This window comes from Pteropus alecto, unplaced genomic scaffold (assembly GCF_000325575.1).
Source record: "Pteropus alecto unplaced genomic scaffold, ASM32557v1 scaffold95, whole genome shotgun sequence".
Classification (NCBI taxonomy): domain Eukaryota; kingdom Metazoa; phylum Chordata; class Mammalia; order Chiroptera; family Pteropodidae; genus Pteropus; species Pteropus alecto.
Window position 1 is genome coordinate 304,634 of NW_006441071.1, and position 25,183 is coordinate 329,816.

At 36.0% G+C, this 25,183-nt stretch overlaps 1 protein-coding gene and 1 pseudogene across 3 annotated transcripts in view; both read right to left on the reverse strand.

The window, feature by feature from the left end:
- The window catches only part of FOCAD (focadhesin), a 252,868-nt gene that overhangs the window by 55,869 nt on the left and 171,816 nt on the right, over positions 1 to 25,183 (reverse strand). For all 3 annotated transcript variants that reach the window (XM_025051385.1, XM_006918338.3, XM_015594517.2), the window contains 4 exons: positions 15,653 to 15,745; positions 9,827 to 9,915; positions 6,861 to 6,905; positions 2,311 to 2,419 (listed from right to left, as the gene is read on the reverse strand). In XM_025051385.1, the coding sequence (XP_024907153.1) occupies positions 2,311 to 2,419; positions 6,861 to 6,905; positions 9,827 to 9,915; positions 15,653 to 15,745 (336 nt within the window). The remainder of the gene's footprint in view (positions 1 to 2,310; positions 2,420 to 6,860; positions 6,906 to 9,826; positions 9,916 to 15,652; positions 15,746 to 25,183) is intronic.
- On the reverse strand, positions 13,228 to 13,346 carry LOC112485094 (annotated as a pseudogene).

Genomic DNA, 25,183 nt, shown 5'->3' on the forward strand with positions numbered 1-25,183 from the left:
TTGTAAGATTCTATCTATCTGGCGATGTGTCTGTGATTTACTATAAATAAATAGACAGATATGGATGGAAGGGTCCGAATAGAGTTTTGTTTCTATAATGGGTAGACAAAGTGGCTAGGAGTCCATAGAGGTAAAATGTTTCTACATAGTCCTCCCATTCAGAAATAATATATGCCACTTTGGTGAAGGCATCTACCTCTGCCAATATGATTTTGTACCAATGTAATTTTGTACCTTAGGAGCAGCCAAAACAAAAAAAAAAAAAAAAAAACAAATAAAACAACAATTAAACCCAACTCATTAAAAAGAGAACTTGATTTTAAAAATCATTCATGACCATGGATGTTTAAAGCATTCGTTAACTCACATGTGGTGCGTGGTGTGAACTCTAAAGATCAATTCGGTGTTAAGTATCTATCTGCTTGGAATTAATTCCTAGAATCAAACGAGGCTGCTTTATTAAGATCTTTAGTTGCTGGTCATATGCAGATTTGAATGAAGTTTGAAAACTTCAACTTTAATCAAATAATGAGATCTTGTGTTTGTACTGAGCAACAGTCAAAGGCAAGGTCATTAAGGGTAAAGGCGAAGCTCCGTCTCTGGGTTGTGTGGCTTCTCAATGTTTTGTGTACTATGTGTTACCGTGCAAAACAAAAAGGCAGAGAAATAAAGAATAGTAAGAATTCAAACTCTGAGCTAGACCCCTAGTGATCACTGGGGCGAACTACCTGTAAAGCTGCATGGCTCTATTTCTTCTCTAGAAAGAATTTCATTTTTCTCATCATTAAAAAAGATTCTGGGCTTAAAGTTAAATTTTCATGTAGTAACTAATTACATTTTTATCCTACGTGCTATAACCCCTTGACCTCTTTCTCTTCCTCGCATGTAATGTACATATGTAGCTTTTGCCACACTGTATCTCTTCTCATTTACTGGTAATAACATCCTTTGGGGAATTCTTTCCTTCCTGATTTGAAGGCTTGGTAAAATGTTCAAACAAGCTACAAGCTACCTGTCCCATCCCACCCAACGTGTACCCATGGGACCCACAGGACTCTGAATCTTAAACAAGTGATGCAAAGACAGTAAATGACTGGAGCTGATCCATCTCAGTGGTGGTGGTGGGGGGAGGGGTTCTGCTGAGATGGCTCACCAGTACCTGTGCCTGGACTCCCCAGGTTGCCTTAGTTACTGTTCTTCCCCAAACCCAATTTTTAAGCTTTGCCTTCAATCTCAGGGGCTTCCAGATTCCTTATCTTCCTAGTTCCTTTTTATTCAAATGAGAGCCTTTTTCTTTGCTTGCAATCAAAACAACGATAAAAATAACAACAACAAAACCTCCCCTCCCCCAAAACAAAAAACAACCCCACCATGAAAAAAAACAGAACAGATGGCCCATAAAATATTCTGTAGGGACAGAGATAGGCTGAATAATATTACATAAAGTCCAGTTTTCGTAGCAAGAAGTGATGGAGTATATGCTGACGCTGATGATGATGGCAACTATTACTGAGTGGATAGTATCTACCAGCTGTTGTGCTTTCCATATATTAATTTATTTAATCCTTAAATAATTGTATCTGGTAAATATTGTTATTCCCATTTTACAGATGGCAAAACAGGCTCCGAAAAGGAAGTTACCACCAGAAGTCATGGAGCTAGTAACTGTATTAGGATTTAAATACTACTCCAAAGCCCATGTATTTAACCACTCTGCTATATCGTGTCCAGATACTGAGAGCTGCTAGATAATGGGGCTTATAAGAAGAATAAATCCATGCCTTTTTATTTTGACAGATATGAATTATCTGAAAAAGTACATTGGAAATGAACATTGGCCAGCTTGCCACATGTTTAATTAAGAAATAAATGCCTTGCAAAAATGAATAGGCACTTTGTCATTGACATCTACAATTAAAATGCAAAGTACAATTTTTCTTCAGTCAGTAAACACTGCTTATTTATCATTTTTTGACAGCATTGTTCACTTTCAGTAAGCCTAGTTAACCTCCTAAGATTGGTTACCACTGATGCAATCACAAAAAGACAGCCCCTGTTGCATAAAATTGGTACCTTCATATTGAAATGACCACTTAACGGTGATGGAGAAAGCAAAACAGAAAAGCTGCAAAGAAAAGAATCTCAGAAGACTCTAAAACTCACAGTGTAAAGTCCCACCAAGGAGCATAACTTGGTGTTGTAATCACAGACTCTAACCTCGTAAATTCAGAGCCAGGCTTCCAGAGACTTTTCACTTTTCAAATGTTGACACAACCAAAGCCCTATTGGTTCAAATCACCCTTAACTCACCTCCAGGACCCCCTCAGCGTCTGAGGAGAGGCTGGCTTCATGTTTGGATACGATGACAGCAAGGCTGCTTAAGGCCAACAGTGCATTGCCTTTGACCACTGGGCTCTCCCTGTTTAAAAAGAAAAAAATTCCAAGAGAGGATTTTGGGGCATTAACCAGAAGAAAAGGCGCTATTATAGGGAGGGCAGATGAGGTCAAAAGCACTTCCATTCCTTCACAGAGCCTCATAAACACAGGTCTGTTTGTTCCCTGAGGCCAGCAGCTTCTTTCCTCCTTCTGACACTAGTGTTGATAAAACTCTTCTTACAGATGCACGATCATTATGCCTTTTTATAACTTAAAAATCCAAGGTTACAAATCTAAGTTCTTTCTTCCTAAAAGTTTTATTTCATCATGTGGTTACAATTTCTGAGCTACCTTCTTCTGTGTCATCTTTGGTCCATAGAAATATATTGATTTGTTCTGAAAACACAACGAAGGACAGTTATATGAATAAGTCCAGCAGAATGGAATTGGCCTCTGGCTTTCCTAAAGCACTGGTGTTTGGAACCAGCTCTAGTCACCCACTTCAGAGAGGATACTTTACTGGCAACTTGACACACTGGCAGCTTTCCTCGGTCATTACTATTATCTCCTTCTTTCTCTTAACATGTCAAAGCCAGCAAAGTCAGTTTGTAATACAATTTAGAGACCCCAGATAAGATGCAAAAAAGGACCTGTTTTTAGACTATTTGGATTGAGAGTTGCCCCCTTTATATCCAAATGGTAGTTTTCTAATACTAGTAATAAAATCGTAAATTTGATTTCTGAATTATCAAGAAAACAGAACCTTTTAAATGTACTTACCATTTGAAAATGTATATTGAGTATTATTCCATAATTCCAACATGATCCTATAGAATAATATCTCAGCTGAGACACTGATGAGATGCCTTGGCTTGCCAACTCTATCATAATAGACCTCAGGAAACAGAGCACCCTTACTATCAGCTAGTTCAGTTCTCCGTCCTACGATTGTGGGTTCCCATAAATACAAAGAATGTTTCCCAAAACCTGGACTTGAGACCTGAACCTGAATAAGTATAAACATCTAAGAACTACTCCCTGCTTACCCCAGTGCTGGAATACAATGGATATGTGAAATAAGGAAGACTTCCAGCTGTGCTTCCCTTGCAAGCCTAGTACCTCCAGTTTCAGGCCACAGTCATGACTAAACATGAGTCAGTGGGTGTTAAAAAGTTAGTATACAACATGTGTTCTTGCATTTTTTCTTTCATTTGGTAAGAATGGGACTTAGGATGTGTCATTATCAAGTTCTTCCATCTATCTATTCATCTGTTCTCTCCTTCCTTCTCTCTCTCCTAACTTGGGGTGGCTAAGCTCAGTGAGGACATGCTCTGCACAAGTGGTCATTTTGTACACTACTCCTTAATTCATTCCTCTATATGGCCTGCCTTAGGTTGATTAAAAAAAAAAAAAAATTATGTCAGAGGATGGTGTTGGGGAGAAAATAGGAAGGAAGACTTGTAGTCTAAGTAGATGGCTTCATCTGAGGTTTTGCTAGAGTTTTGCAGTGAGGATTATTGAGAATTCATATAGCTAATAATAAAACACCATGAAGCAAGACAAGAGCCAGGCCTTCTGAGGTGCCCTAGCCATAAAATCAGTTAAAACCAAAATTAAATATTTCTATTATCTCTTTCCTTTAGCTGAGAATATCCTGAAACCCGACCTGATCCAAAATGGTCATGAATTCCTAAAGTTAGATCAAAAACAGTTTTAAGTTCTCAGTGATCTGAGAATTAGAGACCCAGTTTTTATCATCCTGTAGAAAAACTTAGATGGTCCTCAGAAATAAGATATTAAATCTTTTAAAATAAGAGTATTAGACAAGATGAGATAAAAAGTAACTTTTTAACCCTGAAACTCTGAAAGAGAATTTAGCCTTTGTTTTAAAACAGTGCCCCAAATGATTTTGTTTCCAAAGTTTCTCTGGTCTTGACATTCCTTAGCGTGTATTGTTCCTCTAAAATGGAGAAGAATGTATTTAAAGTCACTGGTAATTTGATCTTTGGTTGCAGACTAAATGCATATTCGGACATTAATCTTTGAATAGAAAAAACTAGTCCACAGTCCACACAATACATGCTTAAGCCAAGCTATACATTTCAAAAAGGTACTATGATTAGCCCTTGATCATTTACATATTTCCTACATGCCTAGCACAGTGACTTATGGAGAGAAGATACTCAATAGATACCTTGCGAAACAAATTCAAGGAGCTGCTGGTCAGGTGAAAATCTACAACTGGTTCAGCAAAAACTCATCATCTTGTTGATCAAATAAATATTCCCTATCGGTCAAGCAGTAGTAACTAATTTGCATAATAACATGTCAGCATCAGTATAGTATTTATCTAGGCAACACCACTGACACTTTAATTAAATTGTCCTTTGAAACAAAACTGATGCCATTAACCTAATTAAAAAGCTCAAGGAAGGATGAGCTACAATGATGCTTTCTTAGGGACAAACTATTATGTTACTTATTAGTAAAGTGACCCAACCCCTTGGGAATTTTTATCTTTAGATTCAAATCTATTTAATTAATAACAATGAAAATAAACTTACATTAATCATCAGGTTTTATCTGTGTTCTGATTTTCCCTTAACCTTACCCCTGATCCTTTAAAATGTTCTCAAATAAGTAAATCAGTTTAACCCTGCGACTGGTATTTTACTTTGTGTATTTAACTTACAGCTCAGAACAAAGTAAGTCCTACACTAGCCCAAACCAGGCTGTGGCAGCCATGGTCCAAGGAACAGAAGGCTAAGCTGGCAGGAGGTGGTGGTGGGGCCCTCATATGGTTGGAAGAAGTCAACGAGGAAAAGTAAAGAAAGGGAAGCAGAGTGATTTTTTCCCCCCGCTCTATCATTAATCTCTTTGCCTCTGGACCTTAACTATCTCCTATTCACCTGCTGGATTGTCAGGATTCCTTTAATAAGATAAGACCTATAAAATACTTTTGAAATTTTTGAGGAAAAGGTAACACCCTGAGAACATGAATTATTTTCTGTACCACTGAGAATGGGAACACGCTCTTCTTGGTATTAGTCCTGAAATAATGCTTTGTAAATCTGAAGTCTTGTTGAAATAAAATTTTAGAATGGAAAATGCAAAAGCTACTAGAGAGGCAAAATTAGTTTGTTTTAATAGAAAGCTGCTAGTTTCTTTGAGCTTTTTATTGCAAATGTCAGAGGACCGTTTTTAACAGGACATAAGTAGACTATATAATAGAATAAATTATGAAAGGTAAGGTCAAAGGCAGCCCTCATCCCAGCACCTCCTCCCTTCTAATGTGCAGCTGAGTGCTCTCCCACTGCGCCTACAATTCGCCAAACTAGATAAGCAGACACAAATGAGTCCGTATAGAAGCCTCTCTGTACTTCAGTTTTCATTTTGTCAACAGATATGTCAACGGATAGTTCCCAGTGCCTTCCACAGAACTGAGTGCAGGAAAGACTACCGCATCTAATTCCCTTTATTCAGAAGACATGAGGCTGAGCTGTGATCATGTACAGAGATCAGACTTCACAGTTAAGTGCCTGTTTAAAAAATTACTGGTGAAAAGCCAACTCTAAGGTAGATCATGTGTTTGTTTAATTAAGGCAAAACAGATTTAGCTACAAAAGGTTTTGAGACATGATAGGGATAAACTATACTGCAATTAAATATTTTGAGCAAATATGGACTTTAAATATACATGAAAGCCTCTATGTCAAAGGTATATTTATGTTATTTGGTGGATAAAAAGAAAGGAAGTCAAACAGAAATGGCAGCTGCCAAAGGTGATGGTGGAAAAGAGAAGTGTATTTAACTGACTGTAACTTACAGCCAGGAACAATTAGTCAGCTTGTTAACAAAGGAACCTGATGAGATTGTTCAAGCAAGTTCATTAGGGTATAATTTTCTTAGAGTTGGTGTAGTATAAAAAGCCTCAAGGTAGTAATGCTCAAGTTATTTTTGGTCAAACAACCATAAGGATATGACTGAAATTCCCTTTTTACTGAATTTTCACCATAGTTTCTAATGTTTAAAAATTCAATTTTTAGATACCCTGGATCCAATAACAAAGGAAATAAAAGGATGCAATACTTTGATTTATTTGCTGGCCCTTAGCTGAGAGTTAATAATCTGTTTTTTGTACCCATAAAATTCGCATGAGCAAGGATTTCTACCCTCTCCCCCAACTAAATTAGAATTTCAAAAATCTAAGTCAGCATGGGGCATTTTGTTATGTATAAAACAAGGACATGACTTCAGTAGACTCGTGATGTGAAAGTATGTGTTTATACTGATTACTCTGTATTTTCACAAAAAGACATGTAGTAGGAATTAGTATGAGAAAGAACAACGAATGAATTTTAAAAAATAATTGAAGTTATATATATTCTTAAGTTATGAAATACCCTAAAAGGAGAAATTGTATGTACCTGCCAGGAAAAAAATGTTTATAGAAAATTTTTGGCAAGAGAATAAATGGACCTTACTTTGCAGCTGCCTTTGTGATCTCATCAGTCAACATGTCTCGGACCCTGCAATAACGATGAAAAGAAAACAGGTATTAGAGTTTATGTTAGAGCAAGAACCTAATCTTTTTGCTTATTTATCAATTAATAAAAATCTCTATCGATGACCCCAGATATAAAAACTACATATGTAGAATTTTAGTGTAAGGCTTAAAAACTGTAGAAAGGACTTTGCTTCAAAGAAAGTTTCATCTTCCTATTCCTTAGGTCATTTAGGTGGAGAACAAGCTGTACACAACTGAGGAGAGATGTACAGGCAGTGTCATAATTGTGTCATCTCTTAAAATGATTGGTGGGTATATGTGTCCTTTATATTATTCTCTGCTGTGGTCTGAATGTTTGTGCCCACCTCCTCCAAAATTCATATGTTGAAATCTTAACTCTCAATGTGTGGTATCTGGAGGTGGGGCTTTTGGCAGGTGGTGAAGGTGGAGCCCTCTTGAGTGGCATTAGTGCCCTTAAAAAGAAATTCCAGAGAATGTTCTATCTCCCTCCTTATCTCCTTTCCTTCCTCTCTCTCCCTACTCTCTGTTGCTCTTTCTTGCACAAGAGCTCACCAAAACAGCTATTTACTATTTCCAAATGGTAGATAATGGAATAGTCTTTATGTATTTATGTAAAACTAAAAACGTTAGTTATAAAATTACTCTGAAGCTAAAATAATTGCTCTTGTGGATTTGAAGGAAGGTATGCACGATTCAAATATTCACAGAATAAAAAATTTTTTCACTATAGGACTTGAGATAAAGTGAAAAACAATCATTGGCTGCTAAACTGACATTCTGAATAGGATATCACAGACATCTTCACTATACACTTGGAGTTTCATAAATTCAAAGTTTTTATAATATTTTTGCAAATATGTTATTATGCATATATAAATATATATAATAAAATTTTAGTTTTTCAGCACTCTCTGAGAATAAGCTATCCTTAAGAGTTAAGTATTTCAGATAGTTGCAAACTGCTCCTACAGATCTTAAATTTGTATTTTATAAAACCATTTGACGATAAATTTCTCTAAGGTGTATTATCCAATCTCAGTCTTCCTAGGTGGAGTATAGTGCATTTAATGTATTCTTTTATTGGTCAATGTGGAATTATTTATAAATGATGACCTGCCTATACTTCTTGGTAGGGTCAAACTTTCCACTTGTGAAATAGTTCCCTCCTCTTTACCTACTCTCTTCTGTCAGCTGCATTACCAATTTTTCCATTTCTACTTGTATTACCCTCCTTACAATATGAACATACTGTAATATCTACCATCTTAAAGTAAGAAAAAGCCCTCCAGCTATTGCACCATTTCATTGCTTCTCATACATCAGAACTCATTTAAAAGAGTAGCCTATACTTAATAACTTTAGTTCGTCTTCTACTCTCTCTAGACTCCTCTATAATCTGAGTTTTGTTGCCATAACTCCACTGGAACAGCTCTTACCATGGTCACCAATGATTTTCAAGAGGCCAAATCCAATTGCCAATTCTCAGTCTCCATCTTTTGCAGCCTCATGGCAACATTTGACACAGTTAGTTACTCCTTCCTTAAAACACTTTCCTTCCATTCTCTCTTGGTTTTCTTCCTGCATCACTAATCACCAATTTTCTGTGTGCTTTATTGGTTTTCTTCATCTTCCCCACTTCTAAATGTTGAAGTGCTCTGGGGCTCAGTTGTCTGACTCTTTCTCTATCTTTACTCACTCCCTAGGCAATCTCATTCAGCACCATAATTTTAAAGGCAGTAAATATGCTGAAGATTCCCAAATTTATATTTCCAGCCCTGACTTCACTCCTGAACTCTAGACTCATATGATCAACAACCTACTTGATATCTCCAGTTAGAGGTCTAATTAGGTATCTCAGACTTAGCAAGTCCTTAGCAAGTCCAAACCTGATTCCTAACTTACACAGACCTGCTTTTCTATAGTCTTTTCCCCATCTTAGTAAGTGGGAACTCCATACTTTTTGTTATTAAGATATTCAGAGTTAGAATATTGACACTGTCCTTGACTTCTATCTTTTTCTCACATCCTTCATTCCATGTATCTCTATATATATTTTGGAAAGTATGACCAACATACCACCTCCATCAAATGATCACTTTCAGAAGAGGGAATTAAAAACTACATGTAATTAAGATAAAACTGAAACTATACTAATCTTAAATCCAATGTCACACTGTTTAAACCTCATTGCTATTTTTTTAAATAAATGTAGAAAAAACTTAGAATAGAATTAGTTAAACACATATACACAGCTTCTGCTTTTCTACACATGTCAATTGTCAGTAAATAAAAATCTAAATCAAATAACCTTTGAACAGATTTTTAGATTAAAGAAAGCTGAGACTGCAGGCAAAGCTATTTGGATTCTGGACACTTAGATTTAGGTTGCTGCAACCTTAATCTGACAAAGTATTCATCCCAACCCATGTAACAATTTAGATTGCTTTTAATGTGCCAGCACTTATACATTTATAGATAATGTAATGTGAATTCACTAGGGGATGTCTGCCAAAGAAATTAAAGCCCTGACATGGTAAAGTTGCTCCTAATAATGAAGATGTCTTGGGAAGACGGGGGCAGAGGAGTGGAAGGGTAGTTCTTCACTAAATGTGGGTTAGATCGACAAGGAATTGAGTGGGAAAAACAGAATTTTTCATTCAAAGTGTATAAAATAATCAGTTATAAGGAAAAACAAATCATCTCTACACTGCTTTAGAGAATAATAAAAAATATAAAATTTATGAATAAAGCTCTCCTTCTTATAATACCTGAGGATGGGATGGAAAATATAACTATCAGATCTTTAGTCGTTTCCCTTTCAAGCTCATATGGAAGTTAAAATTGCCATCATTAAAGCCTTTAAAGTAGTCACCTCCTCCCTCATGGTTCATTTCCCACGACACCATGAACCTGTCCCCTTACCAGAGCCAGGCTGTGCTTTTTTTGTATTGCACCTCCTCAGCTCCTTCTTTTCCATGTTTTAACTGCAACTCCAGCTCTCCTATTCTTCCCTGCAAAAAAAAACGCAGCATAAATCCGCAAACTCAGTAGCCAAAATTATCTTAAAATTTCTTTGGAAAACACTTAGAGAACAGATGTATCCTTTCCCAGTTGGCATAAGTGTTCCTGATAAGATATGAGATTATGAAAGAGGACTCGTGAGGAGAGATAATTACTTTACTGCTCAGGTATTTCTACATTCACCAAATAAGTATATTCTGGAGAAGCTGTGTATCTGGCAAATTTAGTGCCAAGCTCTTCATTTGGGGGGTATCTATTAAAAGCAGATTTTAATTTCACAGGTCCCATTAAAAAAAAAAAATTCCCTATATTGTAATGATCTGCCTGCATCAGCAGCTGATAATTTTAACTGATCCATCCCAAGATTAGGGTCTGAGTACCAATATTATAACAGAATGATAACAAATATGTAAAATTATATATCACTTAAAATTCTAGTACTATATAACAAAAGTTAAGCTCAAGCAGCTACACATTATATTTCTCTCTCGAGTGACCATCTAAAAATAAGTATCATAATTCTCAACCTGTACCATGTAATAAAAAATATTACCTAATAGCATTCCTTTAAGACAAAGGCCTTCAAATATTTATTATTGTTTTTCTTTTACACTCAGGTTTATTTTGATCAGATGTTTTCCCCTCACTACATCACCAATTACATTATTTAAATGTATTAAAATACTGGTTTATTGATGAACTCTAAATTAGACAAGAACTTAGATTGCATATCGAATTAACTGAGCAATACCAAATCATTTTCAGAAGTGGTTGCAGAGCTTACATTCTCACTAGAAGTAAATAGGAGTTCTAGTTACTTCACATCTTCACCAACATTTAGAATTGTCTGGCTTTTTAATTTTTACCATTCTTACAGATTAGTTTTCATTTCTATTTACTAATGAAATTGAGCATCTTTTCAAATGTTTATTGACTATTTTTGTTTCCTATTCTGTCCATTTTTCTATTGGTTGTCTTTTTCTTATCGATTGAAGAGTTCTAAAGTATGTTCTACAAAAGAAAAGTGTCTCTCTCTATATATACTGTAGAGAGGAAGCAATACAGCTTGATGGGTTAAGTATATGGGTTCTGGAATCAAATTCAAACTATCTCATGATATCAGAACATCATATTAAATAATGTGGAAAAGTGTCCATGTAATACAGTGCTTGATAACAAATAATAGCTATTATTATGAAGTTCTTTGTAAATAACAACAAAAAAATCCTACCTCTGGTTATTATATTCTTATGAAATGTTCTTCAAGAATACATCAAAATCCTTCTTGAAATAATTCATATTTTCACCTGTATATGTTTGTAAAGTAAAAGATCCCCCAAAATGTAATATCTGGTATACAATTGCATTTTCTTGTATTTCTCTCATATATTCTCGGTTCCTAGTCTGTGAGCTCATTGAAGGCAAGGATTGTTTCGTCAGTCTAAGGTGTCCTCATATGCAGCATAACCTCCTGCACACAATTCCCAGGGGCTCAACAGTTCAGGTGCTCTGAGATTTGATGGGCATTCTACTCACATCCTTTATTAGCTTCTGCTTACTTCAATCATATCCATCCTCACCTCCCTGTTTTCAGAGATACAATCCTGGCCCGTTCATTCTCCCCTCTGTCTTTTGGAACAAGGTATCAAAGGTGATCAAAATGGTAAGATATTGATATTAACATTTAATATTGATATTGCCCTCCCAGGAGGGCAGGCAAAATAGAAAATAATTTTTATTGCCTGACTTTGTTTATGCTTCTTAAATTATGTCTCTATACTCTTAAAACATTTATTTTCCATAATGCTTTTCCAAAAAAAAGACAAGGAACAGGGAACTAAAAGGTTAAAATATGGTTAGAAATAAACAAAATACAAAAAAGGTTGTATACATGCAGTCTTTTGAAAAGGCCTACTTTTCTAATTTCTCCTACAGCCATAAACCAGTTATAACCATTCTATGTGACCAAGTAAATTTCTTATTTTTTTCTTTCTCAGAGTCTCTGCTTCTCTCAATCCTCTCTTCTGGAATGTCCTTTCAACCCCTTCCATCCAGTCCATGGTAGGTTACTTATCCAGATCCACTTTGCCTTCCAGTTCTCTGCTTACTGGTATTAGAGAGCCAATACCATTTAACTCAGTTGCTTCTGCTTCTGTTTAACAGCTGTGGTTAAGGGGGAAAAACACTCATGGGGAGAGAAAAGGCTGAAATGATCACCTGAATTGAGAGTTTTGGACTGCCCATAGATTCCAGTGATTAATCTACCTATCCCTCTTCTTTTTTTTTCTTCTTCTTTATTACTCTCCAGCCTATGTAACCAAGAGCTTGCTGATTACAGTGAGCAATTTTACCTCGCTCCAAACCTACACATGAAAAACAAACAAATAAACAAACAACCCTCACAAATGGTCAGAGAGTAATTTACTAGGGGTCATAGTTCCTGACCCCGGTTTTGATTTCAGATTATTTTGCAGCTAGCTGACCGACACAGGAAACAAGTGTCTGTAGTCAACCTGCTTTAATTCTCTCCTGTTTGAGGTCTTATTCACAACCCCTAAGAGCCCTTTACACAAAAGCTGCAGACTAACTCCTCAGCATTCCACAAGGGCAGCAAGGTAAAGATGGCTGCAGAGGAATCCTTTATGGACTCTGAACTGTCAATCAACTTGTATCTGCACTTTCATCTTAATAGGAAGAAATCCAAATTCCTCCCCATGTCAACCACTTTGATATGCTTATAATTCAAAATCCAACATCTTTGTGGAAAAATTAGATAAGGCTGGAAGCAGATGCCTAAGCAAAAGCCACTAGTAGTGTTCAGATCTGAAACGTATTCATATCATAATCAACTTCCAGGAAATAATCTAAAATGTACCTTTTAGCATATCTCCTATGTTTAATTGAATAAAACATGGCTCCTCTCAACGGTCCTCAAATTTAATGCTACAAAATACATCTAGCACCAGATGGAAGTAACTATAACTCCTGTACAGAAAATGTATCCTCCAGGACAGAAATTCTTGATGGAAACGAGGAGTCTGGCAGTTGCTCTAATTCTTCTAAAATACCATAAATTCTAAGTATGGACTCATTTTAAAAACTTGTTGAACAGTTAAAATGCACTTGTGTACCTTCAAGTAATAGCAATAACCTTATAAACATAGTTGTACATTCAAATAATACTGAAAATCTTATTATACTCTATACTTTTTCACTTCTTTTGTCACCGATTCTCAATGGAACCAAATTTATTCAAAATCCAAAGTAAAGACATTTTATAATCCCTATTTTTTTTTTTTAAATGCCTACAGCACCTGGTCTTCCTAGGTAGTCTCCCATCCTAGTACTAACCAGGCCTGACCCTGCTTAGCTTCCGAGATCAGACGAGACCAGGCACGTTTAGGGTGTCATGGCCTTAGACTCAAAATAAAGACATTTTAAATGATAAATATGTACACTACCACAACAGCAGAAAGGCAGAATAATTGACATGCATTACTAAAAGTACTCAGCTGGACTTTCAAAAATCAATATGTCCTTTATAATATTAAAGCAATTTGCATTATTTATTGTTACAACTAATGTGCAACATTATGTGTTAGGAAGAAGGCATGAGACCGTGGAAAAGGCTGAGGTTCTGGAGTCAAAGCTATTCCAGTTAAGTTCCAGTTCTTTAATTGACTGGTGGGTTTTGCACCATTTGTTTTGCTTTCTTAGCTAACCCTGCTTCCCGATCTATAATCCCATTATACATGGGTTTAACGATACCCACTTCAAAGGGTTTCTGTAAAGACTAACTGAAATAATATATATTAAGTGTTGGACACACACTCATTATTCAATAAACGGTAGCTCTTATTATAAAAACCATGGAAGTTTCTTTTTAATCGATTGCAAGTCACCTGTATGAGTTATACCATAATCCTGTTCCAATTCAGCCTCTCTTATGCTAAGAGCAAAATACAGTTCTCAGATCATTCTGTAGGAGGAGCTCTTCTTGCTTTTTCCAGGTGCCCGTAGTAGTACTTTGTACATCCTCTACTAAAACATCACAGATGTTGTACTGGAAATGCTAGTGGACATGTTAGTCTCTCGCGATAGACTGGGAGCTCATTGAGAGGAAGTAGTGGTTTACGTCTCTTTGTGTCCCACACACCCGGCACCTAGCCTGGCCAGTAAAAAGTACTCCACAAATGGTTGGTGAAGAAAAACACTGCAAAATTATTCAGGGAAAAATGTGAGGAAAAGTACATACTTTGACTTGCAATCTCACTCTTCTTGAATAAAAAGGGTGTGTATGAGTAATGTATTCACTCATGAATCTATTTAAAACTGAGTGTCAAGATGCAGCTGAGGGTAAAAAGGCAGGTAGGCTGAGCAAAAGGAAACTGGTTCCAATGAAACATCTTTAAAACGTGGATTCCAGCATGGTTTGAGGAACCATCTAAAACACTGATGTTCAGAGCGTGGCTGACACACTAACTGCATTAAAATCACCTGGCAGTTTGGTAAACGTGAAGATTCCTGATCCCCTACTCAGTTCTAATGAATCAAAAATCTCTGAAGATGCATCAATACCTTATAAATTCTAGACTCAATAAAATATGTGGCAACAAGGTTTTAAGACGAGAACACCAATGCTTAGATGCTTGGTTATTCCTCCCACCCGCCTTCCCTAGCACCATCATCTTTTAGGACAGCTGTTACCTTTATTCTGGGACATAAATTACTTAAGTGCCATCAAATTTTTTTTCCATCATTCTTAAAAATGAATTTTAAGCTAGGAAAAAAATTGTTAGTTGTTTTCTTATATTGTTAACTGTTCATATATTCCCAAACTGATTAAAAATCATTTCTAATTTAAAAAAATTTACGAAGTATAATTTATGACATTATTGGATTAAATGAAGTCACATTGAGTATAATTCATTTATTTAGTGAGCGCCTATCATGTTTTAGACACTATGTCAGGGTCTAGAAAGACAACAGAGAAGAAAAACAGAGCTCCTGGCTTTAGGGAACACAGACAACTGGAGGGAGGCCCCAGACAAATAACTAAGTTGACAGGGCTTCAAAAAGAAAAGCATGGGTTCTAAGGAAGCACATAAGAGTGGTATACAATTTAGTGTGTGGGTTGGGGCACACAGGAGCCTTTCCAGATAAAATGATTTAAAGAACAAGTAGAAATTAGGTGGGCAAAGAGGGAATGGCAGTACCTACACCAGAAGGAAAAGTGTGTAAACGTCAAGAGGTTACGAGAGACATGCTGAATTTGGAAAAAAAAGAAATTTAGCAAGCCTGGAATATGAAATTCAGAGGAAGTGTTATGAGATAAGGCTAGAGTTGTAAGCAAGTTTAGCTTGAGGAGACATAGGTACAAGGGCAGACGAGCTCAGTTTGTGATACGCTCAAGTCAAGGTGCTGTGTGACATCCAAGGGAGACATGTGGGACATCTGGAAGATGTTCAGAAGGTAGCGAGGTGTAGGAGAATAGTGCTCAAGAGGGAGCTCTGGATGGGACACAGGTTGGATGGGGGCATCGACATTTAAAGTTTAAGTGCAGTTATATATATTTATGCCTCACATTCTTTTATGAGCAAATATAACCATTGAATTTTTAACAGTGCTATTTTCCTAAGTGCTTATAATATTAAATACATTTTGGAGTAAAATTTGAGATGAGGAGGAGACACTCCCCTGAAGCAAACCATCCTATGGTTTCATTACCTGTAAAATGGCATGATAAGCTCGATTCATATATACCAGCCACGCCTGTGGGAGAAAAATGGCACGGTGCCACTCTGAAAGCTGGATGTGAACCTGTGGGAAAGATGCACCACGACATGAGTTAGGCTACACAGTATTAAAACAGAATAAAATTAAACTATATCATCAATTCTTTCTTTCTCTTTATTTAAATGGTTTATGTTCTAAAACCAAACAAATCAGTCTAGGATCAGAACCACAAATAAGGTCTTTTGGATATTTTCAAAGGAGAAGAAATTAGAGTCCTGTAAAGACAAAATAAAATAAGCCTAAAATTTCCTAAGTTAAAGCAAATAAAATCCTACAATAATAACAAGTTAAGATGTACATGTAATACAAATATGTCCCTGAAAATTAGGGAGAAACTCTGTAAAGCCTCTTGCCAATGTCAGGAAACGAGGTATTGTCTAACAAATCTCCCTAGTAATTTTAAATAAAAATAAATATTGCTCACATCTTGGATTTCCAATATGACAATTTCTAAAGTAATAAACTTAAATTGCCAACAGAAATATCATGTTGTGTAGAAACCATGATGGTAAGAGCATGCAAATGAGTACTGCACTCAGCAATTGTGCACACCACTAGATAAATGCCCTTTAATCAGTGTGGGTAAACAAGCGAAAAATGAAATATGCCGACACTGAAACCCTGTTTCTGAAGCGAGGCCCAGACACAACATCTGGTTTTCATAGTCATTTCTGTTTTTACCTATTAGTATACGGCTATCTTGAAACAAATCTTCCCAAGGTCTGCTTCTGTTAAAGAAAGATCACTCAAGAAAAACAGTCACAGTGCATCACATTTCGTGTTTCCTGTAACTCATCTCATCAAACTTAAACAACTAAAACTTTAGTCTGTGTCCTACAGACAAAAAAGCAATAACAACATAAAACCCAAATTTCTATATAATTACCCCCAGGATCATGATAATTGGAGTGTTTAAGGAGATTTTAGTGTATTATAAGAATTAATTTTCTTAAGTGCTTTGTGAAAGCCCTCTGTTATTTTCTTTCATTCCAGTCTTAGTGTGGGCCTACTATGTGCAAGGTATTATGAGAAGATATGAGGATTATCAATTGATCTGTGTCTGCAGAGAGCTTACTAGTGAAAGAGTCAGAAATGAGCACAAATAGATTCCGAGACAAAATTATGAAGAATCTATGGGAACAAAGAGAACAAAGAGATTAATTCTACCTGCTATCTCTCCCCTCTCAATCCACTGCTGCATTTAAAAACATTAGATACACAAACAGTATGAAAAAGATACTAGAACCATGAAATGAACTTTAAAAAATGATAAGACAGTTTTCTTTTTCTGATTAAGTATTCTCTATTAAGTGGGGCAGGGGAGCCTTGTCAATATGTTATAAATATCTTTGAAGGAATGGGCCCACCAGTTCCTGCTTCTCTTGTTATCCAGAAAGGAGACTACAGCCTAGACCATGTTTCCTACTGGGGAGGTACTCATCAGTCTTTGGCCTTGTCTTCTGTTTCCAAAATGTGCTGAATTTTCTTTAACTTTTTTCTCTATCAGTTCTGTTCCCTTTTCATAAAATACATTATCTTTAAGTCCTATTTTGAGACTTGGATTTTTAACAGGAAGGACATCAAACACCACAATCAAACCTTTTATCTCTTACTTCAGAACCTCAAAATATTTAAAAATGTTCCTGCCTAATATCCATGGGTATCATTATACTACTGAGACTATCCAGAGCTTCAGCGAACTGACAAGAGCACTGAATGTTTTTGGAAAAACAATGGTCTCGACTGCTTCTTAAACCTGAGTTAAAAATAAGAAAGCACATGGAAAAAATGTAAAAGAAAATGAGCAAATCAAATGTTGAGTTTCTAAGAATAATGGCATTTGTGCCAGGAAACCTAGTTAAAAGGAAGTTACAAACTAAAGGTGAAAGCTAATCCCCCTCCTGCTGCTCCAACCACATCTGAAGGTGGGTACGGGGATACAGTAGAACACTTGAGACTAGACACCAGCCTGAAGCCTTATGTTTCATGAGATTATACCTAGTCTTACTGTTCTACAAGGTTTGCTGTGAATAAATCTCTTTAAAGATGCAATCTCTTTCTATTTCCTTAATTGAAGAGAGACTTAGGAAAACAGGTTAGAGACAATCATCCAGTTGTGTTACAGGCAAAAGGAACTTCTTTGGCCACTTTTAACAAAAACACATTTTAGGATGCTATTCAAATTCAATATAGATAAATGCTATTCGGCTGAAAAATACAAAGAGCATTTTTAAAGTAAGAAAACCGTGTATAATTCCTATACTTGTGAGAAGCCTTTGATAGAAACCCAATCAACAAAATAATTCCAAATTATGAAGCTACAGCCTTGTTATTCAGCTGATGATAAAGAAGGTTCTCAATCGCTGTACACTAAGTTTTAAAGAACGTATGAAATTTACTTTTTCTAAAATTAACTATATATACTCTTGCAATGACAGGTGTTTGATGGACTGTTGAGATGAGCAGGTCCTATGATTTAGGGAAGAGTAAGAGTAGGAGTTTCTATGTGTAGGAAGTAGTAAGTACAATGAAATATTAAGCATGTGCCTAAAAAAGAGACCACATTAGGGAAATATGCAAGTAGGATAAGAAGAAGAATATTAATGAGTCAGGGGTGGGGATGAGAGCAGGATACATGGTTAAATACGGTGGTCTGGGTAGATCTCATTGAGAAGGTGAAGTCTGAATGAAAGCTGGAAGGAGATGAAAATGTAAAAACCAAGGTCCATGCTGGTAGGAATGTAAAATGGTTCAGCTGCTATGGAAAAAAGTTTGGCGGTTCCTCAAAAAGTTAAATGTAGAATTACCACATGACCTAATTTCACTATTAGGTATATACCCAAGAGAAATGAAAACATGTATTCAAATACTTGTACATGAATGTTCATAGCAGCACTCTCACAATAGCCGAAAGGTAGAAATAATCCAAATGTTCATGAAAAAATGAATGGATAAACAAAATATGGTATATCCACAATGGAATATTATTTAGCCACAAAAAGGAATGAAGTACTGGTACATGCTACGATGTAGATGAACCCTGAAAACATGATGTGAAAGTGTAAAAAGCCAGACATAAAAGGTCACATGCTGTATGTGGTTGCCAGGGGTGGGGAAGGAGGAGAGAAGAGGCTAGAGAAAGAAAGGAGTGGAGATGGAGAATGGGAAGGAACTGCTTAATGGGTACATGGTCTCATTTGAAGTTGATGAAAATGTTTGGAACAAGACAGAGGTGATGGTTGCATATTATTAATATACCAAATGCTATAAGTTGCACACTATAAAGTGGTTAGTTTTGTTATGTGAATTTTACCTCAATTTTTTAAAAAAGGTAAGACAAACGTCTTAAAGTGAGCACCTGGCTGATCTGTTTGAGGAACAGAAAGGCGGCCAGTGTCACTAGCACAGATAGTGTGAGCACAGAGGGGAGTAGAAAGAGAGTAGACTGGTGAATTAACAGGGGGGACCAAGAGAATGCAGGTCTTTCTAGGTCATTTTTCAAGAGTTGCCTTTATTCCTACCAGAGGAGGAGCCATTATAAGATTTTGAGAAGAACGACATGATCTGATCTATATTGTAAAGGAATCATGCTGACAGCTATGTTGAGAAGAGTAGGGGGTAAAGGTCAAAGCAGAGAAACCTCTTAGATGCTACTATGACAAACCAAGTCAGAGATAACAGTCACTCAGACAGAGTTCTATCAGTAGCACTGCAGAATAATAGTTTTCAATATTTAGCTATGTAATTTTTCCCCACCCCACAGCAAATATTAAGTAAATATTTAGTAGGATGCCAATACATAAAACAGAAAGCAGAAAAGTGAAACCCGTCTAGATGAGGTGAGAACAAAGTCTGGGAGCCTGGTGCTCAGGCCTCTTGATCATCCAACTCTAGTCTGTGGTGGTCCCTAGGACCTTTTTAAAACATAGTTTTAACCAGAGGGACATAAAAAAGATCAGTGGTTATAAGGCGGGTGACAAAACTGTTCTTAATTGTGGTACTGGTTACACGAATGTGTGTACTTGTCAAAATTCCTAGAACTAAACACTAAAGGGGGAGAAATCTACTGTACGTATATTATATCTCAATAAAAATAAAATTAAAAAGTTTGAAAATTACTACTTTTAGAACATGTACTTCTCAACCACACACCTCCCACAATGCTATATACTTCTTTGTCACCATCATTAAAAATCCACTCTTCCTTTTCTCATTCCTTTTTCTATCAATATTACCTATCGATATGCCAGTCACATAAGTTTAAAACTCCTGATTTATTCTAGACCTCTTCCTTTCCCCCAACTCAACTGTCAGCTCTACCTCTGAAATGTTTGTTATATTTGTCCCTACTTTCTTTCTCACTGGTTTAGTCCTAATTCTTGCCTAGATTATGGAGGCCGCCTAACTAATCCCCTAACGGCCTAAAATCTTTCCTCTTAACATACTCTAAATGGTGCAGCTAGTACTACATTAACTCAGAATGTCTTTTAAAGTCCACACTTGTTTGTACTATGTTCAGTCTTTTAGATTCAAAAGCACGCCATTTACTTTAAGAAATCATTCATTCTCATGTAAGAACTCTACTGGTCAAGATCCTCAACCTATTTCCCCTATTGATCCTCATGTAAGAACTCTACTGGTCAAGATCCTCAACCTCCTAATTCTTGCCTAGATTATGGAGGCCGCCTAACTAATCCCCTAACGGCCTAAAATCTTTCCTCTTAACATACTCTAAATGGTGCAGCTAGTACTACATTAACTCAGAATGTCTTTTAAAGTCCACACTTGTTTGTACTATGTTCAGTCTTTTAGATTCAAAAGCACGCCATTTACTTTAAGAAATCATTCATTCTCATGTAAGAACTCTACTGGTCAAGATCCTCAACCTATTTCCCCTATTGATTGTCTGCTCTTCTCTTTCATTTTACCTGTATTCTGGCTGAACTGGGTTATAAACCAGTTCCCAAGTCTGTCCTATACTCTGTAGTACCTTTCTACTCACTGCTCCCTCTGCCTTGAATACCCTGTTTTCCTCATTTTTACTTACTCAAATAATTCCTCTCATCTCTATACTTCCAGCACACTATAGGCCTTTCCTGTAACACTCAACACACTCTGTCTTAGATTATTTGTGTATAGACATTAATCTCATACAATCCTAAGGGCAGAGATTGTGTCTTATTCATCCCCAAATCCCTCCCATATTACCTATAACAGTGTCTTGCAGTAAGTGTTCAATTAAGTATCTGCTGAGTTTGACCAAAGTAAATATACAGTACATGCTTTAAGACAAATTTTCATGTGACAATCATAATACCATAAATGAGTAATCATAAAGAGTATGATGTGCAACTCTCAATCATTCTAGAAAACTATGCTAGAAAACTCTTTTTTAATAAAAACAGCCAAAGTCAAATACAAGTTGTTGAGGACACAACTTGTTATTTGAAATAAAAGCATGTCCAAAATTTTCTGGCCAGAAAATGTTTAATTCCAGGTAAAACCATAGTGAGTGATAAGGCAAAAATTTAAAGCAGGCATTATAAACTTTACATTTTGAATTAAGTATACCTAAAATACTAGCTCAACAAAAAATATCCTGCTTAGGAACACAATTCACAAATGTAGGAAAATGTTGAAAGTGAGAATGAAAAAGTAGATCATTTCCTCACTGATATATGTTCTACTTGAAGGGACTACATGGCCACTTAATTAGTTAATTTATTGTTCAGCAAATACTGCCCAGAAATTTGGTAGTATTTTCTCTCTGTAGGTGATCCTAACAAATAAGATTATTCATAAGAAAATACCCATTTTAACATCCCTTCATTAAATATTATCAATCGAGTAAGACAAGCCTTGGTGAAGTTGTCTGATTGTCAAACTAGAATAGTGTCAGGTAGGGAAACATGTAAATATTGACAGGTAAACTGTTTGCTATTGATTTAAAACCCCAATCTCACAAAATAAGGTATTTTTTTCATGCTCCCCAGATGTATTTATCAAAAGAATAAAAGTATTTAACTTCAGTTGCTACACATGAAAATTGAGCCACTACATTTGTGAGCCACTGACTCACACATTTTCTTTCTTTCTCTTTTTCTCTCTTTCTCTCTCTCTCTCTCTCCCCTCTTCCCCCCACGTTCTCAAAAATATCAGTTGTACTTAGTGTTAGACACTCCAAAAGCCACTCAATGTTCCATTGTTTATATATAGGAAATAATAGGCTTCAATTTTCTGTCAATAGTAATCTTATTTGTACAAGACATTATTTCGTTATTTCTGTCCCCTGACAGATAGTGTTTGGAAGACAGGAAGGGCTTGTGGAGGACACATTTTCAAAGTATAATGACACTCATCTCTTTGTAGGTGCTTTCTGGACATTTCAAACTCTCTTTCATCCCTTCCTTGTTCATTCTCACTTTCCCCCTCAGTCTATTTCTTTTTCCCCCTCTCTCCCCTTGTCTTCCCCTTCCCTTTCCCATCAGGGCAACATTAGCTTGAAAGCTGACAATTCAATCACATCTCAAGCAACCATTTACTCTGTTATTTAACAGGAGGGGGGAAAACCCAGTTACCATAACAACTCACATCACATGGTAATTATGGAGTCTCTAAAACACAGCAAACCATACTTTTCAGTGTTTTCTAAAGGGAATGTATAATAAGGATAGATACTACTTCTCCCAATTATTATTCAGAATTTTCATCTGTTTCGTATTGCATGAATGGTAATACTATTCCATATTCTTCATAAATGTTTTTAAATAAATAAGAAACTGAAAAAAAAAAAAGGCAAACACACTCCTTATATTTCAAATAGTGGGTTATATCACATGTACTTTTGAGAGTCTAGGGGAAAAAATTAAAGGAGGCAGAAGGAAAACAAAATTAACTTATAAGGCAAAAAGAACCAAATGATGATCAATTTTAAAAAAGAATTTAGAAACTAAGATTTCATTTAGAATAGTTCCTCCAATAAGACCCGATAAGGTTTCTCTGAAATAAAAATGATAAAAGAGCTCATTACCTAATGCTAAGGCAGAAATATGGTTGGGTAGCAGCAACAAGATCAGGAAAATTTGCATGTACTCGAAGATGGAGGAAATAATGAAGCGAGATTGTCATTCTCATCCAGGGACAAATCAGTATCATCTAATTTAGGTGAAGAGTGTCATGTCAGAGTTAGAAATGCCAAAGGATGACAAGACAGGGAAGGGAACTGTCATTCACCTTCAGCTTCGTCAAGAGGAGCCAAGTTAGTTTCGAGATGAGAAGTAGTAGTCATAAATCAGAGGGAAGAGGACAGTTTCTTGAGCTTAGTGAAGTCCTAGTAGATCTGAAATGACCCCTGGTTGACCCCAGTTCAAAACAGCAAAGAGAGAGAGGGCACTTCAGATTTTAAAATCTAAACAGTGATTACAGTAATTCCCCCTTATCTGCTGTTTCACTTTCTGAGGTTTCAGTTACTACAGTCAACCATAGTATAAAAATATTAAATGGAAAATTTTAGAAATAAACAATTCATAAGTCTTAAACTGAGCGCCGTTATGAGTAGCCTGATGATATCTTCCTGATATCTTCCGCTGTCCTGTGCCATCCCCACCCAGGATGTGAATCATCACTTTGTCCAATGTATCCACAATGTCACACCACCCTCCTGTTAGCCACTTAGTAGCTGTCTCAGAAATCAGATGGACTGTTGCAATATCGCAGTGCTTGTGTTTAAGTGTCCTTTATATAGCCTAATACTACATCATTCGCCTCCCCATGTAAGCATTGTATCAACTCACATCACACAAAAAGGCTAAATTAGTACAATAATGTATCTTGAGAGAGAGATACCAGATTCGCATAACTTTTATTACAGTATGTTATAATTGTTCTATTTCTAGATACTGTTGCTAATCTCTTATTGTGCCTAATTTATAAATTGAATTTTGTCGTAGGTATGTATGTATAGGGGGAAAAAATATATATGGTTTGGTTCTATCTGCAGTTTCAAGCATCCACTGGAGGTCTTGGGACATATTTCCTGTGGATAAGGTGAGACTACTGCATACAGAACTGCTCCTGGTATGTCATATCAAACCTAAATATGATTTAGGATCTGTGAGTCTTCCAAAAGTAACATGAAAGAGTTTCACTTTAAGAAAAGTCTATGAAAAAAAGATATTTTTTCAAATAGAAGAGTACATAATATTTTCCAAAAGAATTCATCACGGATTACATTAAATAACTAGCTCTCCAATAAAGCAAAATACATTTCAAAATATGAAGAGCATAGCAATTAGGCATTCAAAACCAAATTTGTTTACCAATTCACTCACCCCTCCTACAGCTGAGGCATTAGAAGGCCAAAGACTATTCTATAGGGATATGTGATCTTTGGCATGGAAGGGAGGCTAAACCATATAAATAAATAACAACACAAAACAGTACATAAGAGACTGTTCAAATGACAATAATGTCATTTCTTAGTAAGACCCCAATAACTATTAGATTCATCAGCAATTTAATATCAACATTCCTGGAAAAAGGAAACTATTCCATGAAATGGATGTATTTAGTATAAGACACATCTAAGTTTCAAAAGAATTAAAATCATTAATTCAACAAACATTTATGAAATGTCTAATATGTGCCAGAAATACCAAGCACTGAAACTACACATGACCAAAAAAAAAAAAAAAAACCAATTCCTGATTTTATGAAATGTACACTTTAAAAAAGGAGACAGACACTAATTATTGTATATGTTGTGCCATCGAAATCCCCCCTAAAGATTAATATGGATGGATGGATGGATGGATAAAAATGAATACAGCGTCTCATATATTAAATAAATGGAATCTGTAGTTACAAACATTCCTAAAGAAATCTCCAAGTCTAGATGGTTTCACTGGAAAATTCTACCAAATATTTAAAGAAAAATTATTTATTAGGATAGAATTACCCTGACAACATACTAGCCAAAGATACTGCAAAGAAACTACCCAATGTCCCTCATGGGCATAGATGCAAAAATCCTTAATAAAATATTATTAGCAAATCAAATTCAGCAATATATAAATAGGATAATACATTTTGATCAAGTGTAGTTTATCTCAGGAATGCAGGTTTGGTTCACAATAGAAAATCAATCAAAATAATTTCTCGTATCTACAAACTAAAAACGTATACAATCACCTCAACAGATGCAAAAAAAGTTTGACAAAAACTCAACATTCATTTGTGATAAAAATTTCCAACAATTTAGAAAAGGAAACTTCGCTAATCTGATAGAGGATATCTACAAAAAAGCTATACTAACATCATGTTAGTTAACACTAAATGCTTTCCTCCAAGACTGTATACAAGAATGTCTGCTCTCACTACTCCTACTCAACATTGTCTTGGAGGGCCCTAGACAATGCAATAAAAGAGGAGAGGGAAGGGGAAGAAAGGGGAGCAAAGGGGGAG